Source organism: Amphiprion ocellaris, chromosome 11, assembly GCF_022539595.1.
Source record: "Amphiprion ocellaris isolate individual 3 ecotype Okinawa chromosome 11, ASM2253959v1, whole genome shotgun sequence".
NCBI lineage: Eukaryota > Metazoa > Chordata > Actinopteri > Pomacentridae > Amphiprion > Amphiprion ocellaris.
In genome coordinates this window covers 13,010,154-13,024,458 of record NC_072776.1, presented here as the reverse complement: position 1 = coordinate 13,024,458, position 14,305 = coordinate 13,010,154, and the positions used below count along the sequence as shown (strand labels likewise).

General features: G+C 38.9%; 1 protein-coding gene across 3 annotated transcripts in view; it reads right to left on the bottom strand.

The window, feature by feature from the left end:
- The window catches only part of LOC111574054 (receptor tyrosine-protein kinase erbB-4-like), a 316,603-nt gene that overhangs the window by 43,572 nt on the left and 258,726 nt on the right, over positions 1–14,305 (bottom strand). For 2 of the 3 annotated variants that reach the window (XM_055015213.1, XM_055015215.1), the window contains one exon: positions 11,547–11,732. In XM_055015213.1, coding sequence (XP_054871188.1) covers positions 11,547–11,732 — 186 coding nt within the window. The remainder of the gene's footprint in view (positions 1–11,546; positions 11,733–14,305) is intronic. The other variant, XM_055015214.1, reaches the window with a different exon arrangement.

Below are 14,305 nucleotides of genomic sequence, written 5' to 3'. Positions count from 1 at the left end.
GCAAACAAACTTTTATGCAAATGAGGTCAGGCTAATTAATGAAGCAATTACCACATATTTCACAACTTTATAACTATTCATATGGATTTAATATTTCAAAGCATTAGAGAGTAAAAAAAATCATTAATGCCTCATTTATGTGCATTTTTTGCTGAAACATGGCAGAGAAGCTTGTTATATAATTTACTGAATGTGCGATTTTAGACGTGACGCGAATATGGACTGTGATGGGTCAAATGACAGCCTAATCGCAACTAGGTTCATTATGGTCAATCAACGGATAGAACATTGCTACTCAAAAGCTGTTCGACTAACGAGTGATTAACTAGTGACGTATATGTGCATTTTCTTAAAAAAAATACTTTATTATGTTTGGAAATTTGCTAGCTAAATTAAGATGTATGGTCTGAATACCTAAATTAACCAAAGTCCTCTAACACTAAGCAAGACTTCACATACAAAAAACCCCAATAAGCAAATAGATACTATGCTTTTTACATCTGAGTGCTCTATGTGAACACGGCTGGTCTCTCCCTCAAGGACTTCAGGTGTATTGCAGCCCAGAGGGGTGAGACCGAGCACCTGTCTCTGGCAAAGGTTTGGACTTGTTAACCAGACATCATCACACGTACTCACACCCACAAATTAATTCACCTGCTCTTTGACCATTAGGACACAAACGCACATGCAAATAGATGTACACACATTATGTTTACACACTACATTACCATGCTCAGCACACACACACACAGACTTGCTCTCTCATTGACACACACACATGCATGGTTTGAGTCAATTCCAGAGAGGCTGGTGAGGAGGAATCTATAGTGGCAGGCGACTAATTGAAAGTGAAGTGGGTCCAAGCTGTCGCAGCGTTGGCTAAAGCTGTCCACCAGTGGACGCAAAAGCAGGCTAAACATACACATTATGCACACATTTATACATCCACATGCATGCAATAGGAAAGTCTACAGAAAACCATACACATTAATGTTAATTTGTTTGAACACTTTCCGACCCAAAGCAACAACAACCACAACACTATTACATTTCATTTTCTCACATGCAAAACAAGACATATTAGAGCATTAAAACACTACAATCACAAACAGCAATTCTGGAGGGCAATGTCTGTCCACAGGTACACTTCAGTTCACCTTCATTCAGCCAATACTCAGAACAAACAAAAAAAGAAATCGTGTTGCATACAATTAAGATGAAAAGGGAAAAAAAGATGCCTTTTTGTTTGACAAAACTCAAGCAGTGATCAATTTTAAGGGTACAAATGACTAAATTAATTCCACTGGACCTATCATCAGCAATAAACCTAAAGGCATGCAAAATGGTGTTAAATTACCAAGAATGGACACACCAGATCATTTAATGGTGTGTCGTTTCCTGCTTTCTAACTTTCTTTTTGTCAAAGTAGCATTTCATGTTTTATTTTTGAAATGCAATTTAATGTAAACACTATAAACAGATTCACCAACATTTTATGTTATTTATATAGCCAATGCGCAAGTTGCTTTGGACGCAAATTTGAGGCATTGCTTAGTTGTAGTGCTGCTCTGCACTATACACACCAATCAGCCATTACATTATGACCACTGGCTGGTGAAGTGAACAACACTGATTACCTCTTCATCATGGTACCTGTTAATGGGCTTGATATATTAGGTAGCAAGTGAACGTTTTGTCCTCAAAGTTGATGTGATAGAAACAGGAAAAATTGGCAAGCATAAGGATTTCAGCAAGTTCGACATGGGTCAAACTGTGACGGCGAGATGACTGGGTCAGAGCATCTCCAAAACTGCAGGTCTTGTGGGGTGTTTCTGGTCTGCAGTGGTCAGTAGGCAGGCGGTCATAATGTTATGTCTATTTATATGTATCTACTATATATAATCACAACACTAGCAGATTTAAATTCAACTTCACCCAGTTGTTTATATTCTGCTGCATATATGAGTCAAAGTAGCTGCTGTGCTTGGAGACAACAGCGCCTATGACCCAACTCCTGCTTTTTGCACTTGTGCTTGTGCAGTTAAAACAGCATCTTGTATATTGTTTCTGAAAATTTGTGTCTACACTCACAGCCAATCAAAGCATAACAACTCTGAAACTGCTGATACAGTAGAAAAGTCACAAAAAAGGATGTCAGGCTGAACTTTGTTGTTATACTATAGTCATACTGCGTTGCTGTATTGACTGAAAATATTTGCCTGAATTCCTATATGGATGAACTGAAGTGTATAAAAATTGACCAAATGTTTCTATGGCCTTCTACAGCTGCACATTAACAAAAACAGAAAGGAAAAAGATCCCGCAGGCAGGCTTGCCAATAGTTGAAACATGCTTGATGCCACACTTCAATGCAGCTTTGTTCTTGACCTCAACATTAAAATGATGCTCAGAATAATCAATAGCAATTAAAACAGTCCAAAGTCATTAATTGTTGTTACTTTTTACAAGCCTTTGTTTCTTTGCTTTGCAGTTTGTTGGCCTGTTCCCATACTTTTCTAAAGTAACACAAGAGCCCACTCCTACAGCCTTAAGGCTACATATTGATAAAAACACACACTGACATCCACTCACAAATGCATTGGTTTTGCTATCTTGGTGAGGACCACACAGAAAACCAGTTGCCAAAACCAGCAGTTCCTCAAATAGCCACTTGATGCCAGCTTCAAAAGCAAATCAATCCCCACAGACCCTCATACTAAAATGCCCAGTTTTACAGCAGAAATAAACTTGTTCAAGTCTGGTGCAAAAAGTGTTGCGATCTCTTTGCCTAATTTCCCTGTTCGTGACAACTATTGGGGTGTGTGTGAAACTTTATATAACTTAGTTAATTGTACCTAATGACATGGCTGCTTTGAATGACAGGTGGAACGGTCACTCATCTTACACTTCTTTGCCAATTTTTGGATTAGCCAGGTGTTGGGTTGAGTCAGGCACTGCCAATATGGTGCAACTGCAGTCACCACACTGACCTTCAAAACTGCTCTTCAGGAGACTAAAGGGTGACATCATGGAGGATTCATCGTTCTTTTTAAACAGTCTATGGTGAGGACCCTCAATAACATAATGCAATGTGACTACACTAAACACATAGCTTATACAAACTGCTTGTGAAGTGTCTGCTGCAACACTATGCTTCTATTATAATCAATAAAACTTACTACACCAGGCATGAGAGTAGCGTGTAAATGGTACATATGCAACCCTAAATTTAGGGTTGCATATGAATAGTCTTGTATTTATGTTTTTATACAGAAAGGGCCCCTTTAATCTCCACAAAAGGTCGCCAGTCTGTCACAGGGCTATGTAGAAAGACACCTACGGACATTTTACAATCATCAACTAACCTCAGCGTGTCTTTTGAGATAGGGAGAACATGCAAACTTCATACAAAAAGACAATTTTCTATCAAACTGAGCTTCGCTTTGCATTCTTGATCACGCTGCCGGCATTTATTTTGCCAGTATCAGGTTTCAGAATGCTTTTTCAGCACCAAAAGCTGAAGATAACAATGCCAAAAAGAAAACTTACCATCACTTGCTTCAGGTGTAGTCAATACAAAGATACATTCTGCAGACCTGCTATGTGAACACTCAGCTTATTTTGCATGGTTTGTGTAACTAAAACATCACATTAATTTTTACTAATCACCAGAAAAGTTCTAGCACCCTTACCTTAACTGCACGCTAAAACTAAATGATACCCTCAAACAACCCTTTGAAGGGGCATGAAAAAGTGATGCCCAAAGGTCCCCACTTTTTCCAAAATGTCCTCACTGCGATTGGTCCTCATAAAGATAGCTGGTCTAATACACACACACTCTCCTGACACCCACAAGCAGATTTCTGTTTACAGAGATGTGAGTATTGATACATATATTTATTTCCTCTTGGAAATAAATATAAAATCTGAGGGTGAATCTGTTCTGTAATGAGAAGTGAGGGGAGGAAATATAGGGCAAAGGCTTGACACAAAGCAAGAGGTAAAGATACATATCTCAGGCACAGTGCTGTGTTTTGAAAAATGACAAGAGGTAGTGAGATCATTTGCAGTTTGACACTGACACAGAGTGAGAGGAAAAGTGAAGTACATAAAAAGAAAAGATGATTACATACTTTGTACGCCAACTGCAGTGTGAGGGGGTGTGCTTGTTTGTTTACTTGAGGGCATCACAATGTGTGTGTGTGTGTGTGTGTGTGTGTGTGTGTGTGTGTGTGTGTGTGTGTGTGTATATGCATCAAATCCAATTTCGAGCTGTTCGCTTTGTTAATGTTTGTGTTTTCAGGTTTGGATATCTACAAGCCTTCATTTACCTGTGTGAGTGTGTATGTGTGTGTCTGGCAGTCACTCATTAGTGTAGACCCGTCTCCCTGAGCTGCCAGTCTCATCCATTGTGTGGGCTGCCTGCAGTCATCCATTTCCCCCACCACCCTACCTGGCCACATCCATCTCCGCTCAGCCAGACGCTGTTAAAACTGTGTCACTGCTGTACTAGCTGTGTGTGTGTGTGTATGTGTGTGTGTATGACTGAGTAAGAGTGAGAGAGTGAGAGAGAGAGAGAGAGAGAGAGAGGGGTAAAGAAAGAGAGAGAATCCTCTTGGCTTCTTCGTGTGTGCTTTTGACTGACAACATAGCAACCATGAGTCAGTGCAAGCCGAAGAGCTTCCTTCTGTCCTTTGCAGTGACTATTTATCTGTCTGCTGCCTTGAGGTTTGTGCTTTTGACTTCAGATGTCATTCCAGGTGACCAAGTTTCACTACAAGGACATTTTTCATGTGCTTTCTTGATAAAATCTGCCTTTTTCAGGTAAAAGAAAAAAAAATACTACTATGATTACTACTAAGACCACAAGGCCATCCATCTGTTCATATCCCATCTGTTCTTTTTCCATTGCTTCTCTGCTTTGGGTCATGGTGGCAGCAGACTGAGCAAGGTAGCCCAGATGTCCTTTTCCCTTTTCTTGAGCCAAGCCCTCCATCTCTTCCTGGGAAAATCCCAAGGCGTTCCCAGGCCAGATGGGACATATAACCCTAACACCATGACCTGCCCTCCCCTTCTCTTCCCAGTTGGATGTTTCCAAAAACGCCTGCAGAGGGAGGCATCCTAATTGGATGCCCGATCCACCTAAACTCGCACCTTTCGACATCAGGGAGCATCAATTCTGCTCCTAGAAACACATTTTAGCTGTTTGTATGCAAGTATGTTCTAATTCTCTCTGTCACTACTCAAAGCTCATGACCATACAGTAGGTGAGTGTTGGAAAGCAGATCGATTGGCAAATCAAAAGCTTCTGCTTCAGGCTCAGCTCAGCAGTCCAAGAAAGCATCCAAACTCCCGCTGATGCTGCACCAGTCCGCCTGTTGGCCTCATGCTCATTCTGAAGAAATATTTCACTTGGAGCAATGACTTCATCCCAACCAGATGTGAGCAATACTGCATTTTCTGGGAGGGTGCCATGGCCACAAATAACAATAGTTATACAACTCTGAATAAGGAGGGCAGATATGGAGAGCCAAAAGTCTTATTTCAACACCACAGCAGATGATTTCACTGATCATCATCTCTGCTTGAAGGACAGCTAATAAATAGGTCTTTTCAAAAAAATGAAATAAAATTCATCAGGCATATGGTTGGCCAACCCTGGTTTAAAGGTTTATTGTAGTGATTTTAAATTTATGTTCTTAAATCTTTACGACATCAGGCATTATTTAGGAGTATTACTATGCCCACAAGAATAACTGGTAAGTATTGGAAGCCTCTGTAATGTGCTTTGACATATAATTAGGACAAATCAACCCTCATAGAGGTAATAAAAGTGGTTCAAAATGACATGCAACCAATAAAGTGTATGAATAATGAAGAACTGAATGCATTTATGTGTTTCAGCTACACCCTGAGCAAGTTCATCTACTATGGCAAAAATCAACCTGCTTTCAAGTAGATATTGTAATCTGAGTGATATAACAGCAAATATACTGGTCACAGCATGTAACTAAGGAAAACAAACTGTATTACATCAGAAAAAAGAGTGGTTGAGAATGCATTTTCATTAAATATGGCCCTATACCACCAGGCCAACATACACATGCAGTTTGATTCAGTTCTTTTTATCATTTATGCTTTCATTTTCATTATGGATTCCTTCACAACGTGCCACTGATTGTACAGTGCAGTGTTCATCAACACCACAAAAGTGAATAAAAAAACTCAAAAATCCACAAACTCCACCTAACCAGTTCCCCCTCTTTGAGGAGAATTGCAACTGATGAAAACATGAATAAAGCTCCTCTCAAATTAAACAGGCCTTTCACGCTGATATTTACCCATGGGGAGGGAGGCATTCTCGTTACGAGCATTGAATCATACACTTATTTATGCAATCATGAAAGACCACCACAGAAAAAGCTTCAGAATTAATTAGTTTGGACATGAAAGAGAGGGAGACAGTTTGAGTGAGAGATAGAGCGAGGGGAAGGGAGATAGGCGGACACTTGTTGACATTTCTAAGGGTTGGTGGTATCAAAGGCTTGATGCCTGTGATCTCTGTGTCTTAACATGGAGTCTCGGATCAGGGATTTTTATCTGCCAATGCTGCTTGGAATCAAACATCTGAATGCAATTTGAATGTTTTCTACATAAGACACAGTTGGAAAACAGAGGAGAGTGAATATGAGGGCAGTGCAAAAAGGTTGATAGTCATATCAACATGGGGAGTAGAAGCATGTGTACATGAGATTGAGGAATCCTATAAACATTGAAAAGAGCGTCCTCAACACATTGACCTGTTGATGATCTGTATTTGACGGAAACACTGTCTATTTGAATTTGGAATTATCAAGATAATCATGTTGATTCAAGGGCAGATCTTACCTGTCCTCAGCTAGATGGTGCCTGTGAGAAACTGTGTCCCAGTGGATTTGATATTTCAGAAATTTTGGCATAAATATTTCACACTTGCTGTCACCAGTCACAAAAAAAAAATACGTTTCATTTCGAAACCAACAGCACTGTAAACGTATTCCTTGAATGTGTTCAAGGAAAAATAAACAAATGAACAAAGTGCCTTAGAACATTATTAAAATCTCTCAACCTTCTTCAGCTTTAACAACCTGCACAAGTTAAGCTTGCTTACAGAAATGAGGCCTTACAAAGTGGCCACAAAAGGAAAAATAAAACAGCCAGTGGGTATTTATTACAGGGATCTGCATATAGTAAGGCAACATCACTTTATTACCGATATGAGAATAGTGATAGCACAATATTTGTACCGACAAAAGATCGAAAACTAATATGAGCATCCATAGGAATCCACGGTGCATTCCTCTTGCTCCAGTTTTCAAAGAGAGGTGGAGAGAAAGAAAAATAAGAGATTCATATGTGAAATAAATACAAACAAGAGAAGGAATACACACCGAGTAGACTGGGAATAGAAGTGAACTGAGTTTTCATTGGAACCCTAGGGATGTATATAATGAGTTGGAGAGAGGTATGCTTGCCGGGACTGCTTTACACAAAGAAATGACCCTGTGATACACACTGTGGGGCCCTCCTAACACATTCATACATACACACACACACACACACACACGTATATTCAAACAATGCCCGACTTGCTGGAAAAAGTGGTAATGTTGACGAAGAGAGTAGAAAAACTTGCTGCTGTATTCAACAAACAGTTTTTTACCTAAAGCTTGCTTCAATGAGGTATTGAAAATGAATCATCACTGTTATAAACAAACAGTGCAACTACAGTTTAAGAAGTAATTTCCCTTTTTTCATTGTCTATATGAAGAACTTTGTAGAATCTTCCAAACTGGCCAGTTCTATAATAGGGAACTTTTGGTACCTTACAAACAGTCCTACTTCCACACTAGAATGCAGAATGAAACTGGAATAACTGGAATAACTGGAACATCACCAATGTTTTCACATGAGGCTTGCTAACTTCAGGTTGAAATGATTCTAACTCTTATGAAATGTGCAAAATTGTCTCTTATCTCAATTTCAATTCTTCATAAAAATCAAACTGATGATCTGCTTTCAGTTTAGATGTCACAGTGGAGAACAAAGAAAGAAAAGAATGCAGCTAACTAGCATAAATATCAGTGAATGTTTAAGGTTGTTGGATATTTCAGATTAGACACTGTCAGCCTGTGATTTCGATAAAAGACGACGACGTGAGAATTTTAGTTTAGTGAGCTGGGTCTGAGATTTTGACCTGATAATGGTACCAGAGGAAACTTTGGGGGATCAAAACAGGTATTACAATTAATCCATTGGGGTAAATTAATGTGTGTCTCAAATTTATTGGATCATTTTGATGAAAAAGTCACAGGATCACCAAAGTCAGTAGGATTATTAACTACAGTACATGTATGTACAACATCTGATGGCCATCAGTCCAATTTCTGCTGAGATTGGTCAGTTTGGACCAAAGCCCCATTACTGGCATCAATAAAAGATCAGATCAGTCAAAATAAAAGTTTGCTTCTCAATTAATAATCAAACTAAGCTAGGTACTAAAGTGTAAAGCGTATGTTGTTTTATTGTCTAATTACCTTCATTCCTAACATTTCGGCTTTCTTAAAAGTAAATCATTTCTTTAAAAACACCTGTGTGTTTTAAAACTGACACATGAAATTGTAATGTGTTCCATTATTATTGCTACCACCAGAAGCTCGCTGACGTAAAAAACTGACTGGCGGGTTTGAAGAGCATGTTAATATTGTATTGAAAAGTGAGCCCACACTGAGCAAAAATGCAACAGAAGAAAAACAAATGGCCAAAAAAATGTTTGGAACTTTCGGAGTTAATTCCCGATTTGCAATGTAAAATACTGTGCCGCAGGGTGAAGTCGTGTATAACTTAGATATGAGGTAATTTGTTCTTACCTAAAAGTGCTCTTTATTTTAAAAGACAATATCAGAAACATGTTGAATATATTTCAACTGTTTATTATATTATATATTTATAAGGGGAAAAAAAAGTCATTTTCAGAGGATTATTGGTTTTCAGAATGCTAATGTGGTGCTGGTGTTGATATCATTTATATGAAGCCACTGTCACATTAGAAAGAATTCAAATTAAAACCAAGTCTGCAAATGGATTTCACTTCCAGTGCTTGACAAATCAGAGTCAGGGGTGAAATGTGAAATCATTTCATTCAATAAAGACACACCAATATATATCCCAATCATTATGAAAAGCCTCTTGAGAAAATTGTCAAGATTAACCAGAATACATATTTTTCTCTTCCTACCATAGCACTGCAGCAGTATAGTATTTTAAAATATAACTTTTACTTCTGCAGTTGCAGCAAGTCCCAGCTTAAACATACATGAAGATGAGTGCAACTAGCAGATGTAAAAAGGAAGCAGACATAATGAGGAGGAAGTGATATAGTAGGTCAATTGTAGGGGACGATGGAAAACTAAAATAGGATTTTTAAAAAAACACACATTCTGTAGCATCAGAGGGCTGTATGCGTAGTAGCTCTGATGAATCTGCTCATTAGTATGACTCTCATGGTAGATGGCGCCATTAATAATCTATGGTGGTGATGGTGACCATGACAGAGAGGGAGGGCCATGGGGATGTTGCCTCAGAGTGGAGCCCTGTCACTTGCGAGAGCCTCGAGAGCGACAAAAAATCCTGTGAGAGTTCAAGCATGTATCAATGATAAAGATAATCAGATAATGTAAAGGAAAATGTTTCAATAGTCGAGTATAGAAGACGTTATTATGAGCCCTACATGTGAGGTTATTGATGGTGTTAGGGTAAGTGTCCCAATTCACCTTGTTGCCAATACACAGATAAATTCTGATTCACATTGTGAAGGACACTTTGTGTTTGTGCGCACAGCAACCTGAGTGTTGGCACCTTATTAACCATGGCCCCTGAACGCTATTTGTGTCTCCAGGAGCTATAGCCAATTATTGAAAACACTAAACAATATATGCATGAGACACACAGTAACACAACACAATGGTAAATAATACATCATCATATCTACCCTTTATGAATTATACATCTCTCCATGTAGACAACTGTTCACAGCAGGCATGTATTTATTCATGTGTATATAGCTGGTCTCCATCCTTTTTCCTCAAAGTAATTTGTGTGATTAATTCCATACCATGAAAATATTTGTGTTACACAGCATGGAAAGTTTGTCAGCATGGCAAGACTTAATACAAGCTCTGATCGCCGTTGGTATAAAAAAAAGCACTTTCTGTGTGGTGTGATCATAACTGTGTTCCAAATTTAATTGATGGTTTAATATTTTCTCATGGAAGCTCACTGGAGTACTGCCTGCTTCTGATTTAGCCAAAAACGGCAACAGAAATATTTGTCTAAGATATTAAACCTGAGACTGCAGTGACTGCTAAACTATTTTCATTCTGCTTCTCCTGGATTTTTAACCCATTACTTTGCCCTATGCTTATGACAGTTTCTTCAGCTATTTACACAATGCGGCATGTTTGGACACAAAAAAGATATACATTTTGTATAAGTGTGGTGCAATCCAATGTCTATGAATTGAATTAATTTCAATACATATATAAAAGAATGAAAAAAAAGTTTGTGAAGCTTATAATGTTTAATAAGGTGTTTTGGGGTTGACCACCTACATCAGAGATGTAGATTCTGATCTATGGTCAGTTGTGAGTTTGTCTATTTTTATCCACACACGAGAGAAATGCACTCGTACATCCATGACCATGTAATGCTTAGTTCCCCACACTCCATACTGCTTCCACGAAAACCAAGCACAACCTTAAATTATTCACTTCAACTCCTCAGTCTGCTGTTGAATCATCCACTGCAATTAGACATCAAATCTTCACTCACTGTCTCAGCACAGAGCAGTTTGGTAGTTATGCATGTGAATGTAATCCAAAGCAAACACAATTATTTTTCAAGCAGTAACCTCTGTGGTTGAGAAATGACGTAAACATGCAGTTTCACAAATGGCCACTGGAGGCGGGCTCCTAAAGTGAGTCAATCCACATCAAACCCCATGTTAAGATGTCCAACCAGCAGAAACAAGCCTGTATACATCCTGCTACAAAAATTATAGTGGTCTCTATAACCAATGCCACTATTTATGACGACTATACTGGGGTGAATTTTTATATGACTCACCGAGTTAAATTGCATTAAGGTTAAAAGTTATAAATTTGAGTGGCAGGTGGATGCTGCCGTATGACAAGTCCATGACCTGGAGATGTTGGCATGGACTGCCTCAGCTCCCCTGCCGCTCCACCTTTGTCCATTTTTGGATTAACTTGGAGTTAAAGAGAAGTCAAGCTCTGTTCAAGAAACCTACAGGTGACTTCACAACGGTTTGTCCATCTTCAAATACAGTAAATACCCTTCAATCCTTCAAACAACAAGTCTGCCGCATACTACACAACTGGTTTACTACAAATCAACCACTCACTTAAAAAGTAAATCCACCAACCGTAACGTCCCAGCATCCATGCAGCCACTGAAGCAAGTAAAGAAGTAACTGTTTTTGTCCTTACCTTGGCAATCTGGACACACCAGTTGAGCAGTAGCTGTGATCCGATGTTGTCCTTATGCTCGTGGACGTAGTCAAGCAGGCACCCATGAGGCATCAGTTGTGTGACCAGCTGGATTGTGGGACTCAGGCAGACACCCAGCAGTCGGACCAGGTGGGGATGCTCCATGCTAGCCATGATGAGAGCCTCCTGAAGGAGACAGATTTACACTCAGGCATGTGTAGGTTTGTAATAGTATACCAATTTTACTATTAAATTGTTTATCTGGAAAAACAGACAGTTTTTGAAACAAAATTAAAGAAACAAACATAGATATGTGATCATAGAATGATGCTAGAAAAACATGTTTAGAATGAACTGTCAGTGCACACCTAATTGAGTCGATCCCCATCAGAATAGCATATTGTTTATTTAAAGCATAATGTTTCAATACATGAACTTAAGATCACCCCTATCTGCATAAAAAACACACACGCAAGACACAAAGTAGGAGTGCAGGTTTGCTGCATGTCAGACTGTGCCAGATGGATCTAACAAAATCTTGCTCTCAATCTGTGCCAGACTGCATGATATCAATTGCACATCATGCCATGACATGCTGTGCTGCTGAAGCCTGTCTTACTGCGAAATGGATATGTGATGAATTGTACCAAGAGAACCTGCTTGCAGACAAGGGGACAGACGGCTGACAGTGGCTGGAAGTTACTGACATAAAATGGAAGATGTCTGAACCGGCCAAAGTGGACATGCGCCATTCTTTTCGCAGGAGTTGAACTTTTTTTTTGGGCCAAGCTTTGTTTTAATAGCAACAAATGCGTTCTCATTATTTGTAATGTATTTTGAACTATTATTTTAAATTCTTAAAATTATTTGTTATTTCAAACACTTTTGAAAATTGTTTTGAAAAAAGTTTTGAATTTGAAGATTTATATTAAGTGAATATTTCATTTTGTCCTATTTGTAACGTTTCAATGATCATATGAGTCGTATATCAGTGACCATATGAGTGTGTAACTCCTCCACCACCTGTAAGAGCTAATTATTCAGTTTTACTTTCAGGATTATTTACTTGAAATCCACAAACTACAGTAACACCTGTTGACCAGATTTAACTGAGACTATGAGTGAACACCTTGGTTCTGGATAAAAACCCTGAAGCTGGCCGAAGCATAGGAGGAGGAGAGTTTACCGCTTACTTTCAGGAAAATAGTGCCATCATATCATGATCAAACACCCCTGCAAGAGTTTCAGCCAAAGGCTAAGAATTAACATGATACCTATTAAACTGCCATGCAAATAAACTTTGTAATAAGACATGTTATAATGTACTACTGTGTAAATGATACTACTCTCCTAGTATGTCTTGATTGCTTTTGGAGTGGGAAAAAGTTATTATTATAGTCATATCATTTTAACAAATGTTGATTATTCTGCGAACAGCTTCCTTAAACAGTGAAGGTGCTTGCAGGCCTCCAGGACACTGACTCTCATCTGGAATCAACTGTCACATTTAGCTCAGTAATGATAAATGAATCTTATTCTAAATGCATGAACCCAGTCTTGGTTAGGTGACAAGAGGAGTTTCACTGCCTCACCCACGAAAAAATCTCATTTCAAAAATGTATTTTCTGCAGCCTGTGGATGAATTTACCTGTGTGGTACTGAGTTTTCTGCTGAGGAAACTGATCAAAAATGACTGTCAGCCTATTGACCCAGAACAACAACTAGCTGTGTGTTTGAGGTAGGATCATATAGTCTTTATATGTGTACTGTGCAACTAAATCTTAAGCATATTGGAGTGAAGAGAAGACTATTTGCTTAAAAAAAAAAAAAAAAAAAAAAAAAGCCTATGTGGCTTTTGTCACTTAAGTCTCCACAATGCAGTGTAGAAATGTTCTTTATATTAGATATACATTAGATAAATAGCTTCAGCTTTGTGCTGCAAGGACAGCAAACACAGTCTATCACAGGTAAACAGGGACAGTCTGAGTTCCACGCTGCAGCTGTGATGAAAGAACAACTTGATTTTATTATCCACGACCTTACAGTTAATGGGAGCTGCATTAGCTATATCTAACACATCATATGCCAGCCTTTAACAGTTCATTTACAGAAATAAAAAAAAAAAAACAAAAAACAACTAACAGTGGGTTGCAGTCTTGAAACACAGTTTTCTATAATTAACGCTGCAAGTGGCATTTTACCTTCTCCAAATATCACTCTATTTGCAGCAGACAGTCCAGCATGCATTCACTATCTGGTGGTGTCCCTACTTTATTTGCCTCTTACACATACAAGGTGCAATTAAAAAAGTTCTGGAACTCGTGTTGCACAGAGCGCCTCACGGTCACATAGGTGCAAACTGTGTGAGCACTAACTCATGAGTGCAACCGACAACTGCGACACATTTTTATGACCACTGGTAAGTGTTCATCTGAGTTTTCTCCATGCACTGCAGCTGGAGCAGACAAAGAAACCCCCAAACAACAAAAAAACAACTCCCATCACAATCTGTGCCAGTCAGCAGCTCCAGATGGACCAACATTTATGTCAAAGGTCATCACTGGCCAAAAGAAGAGAGAAGAAATAGCAGTTTTCACAGTGGAATAGCCCAAAGTTTGTAAGACCAGACAAGGTGAGCCAGGTCAGGAGCACACCAGGAGCATGCTGGATGCTTTCCTCAACATTCATGTAGTTGTGTACTGGGAATATGTCTGCCATGATTGGACTATCAGTGCTGTTCTACTGTAATATACTCATAT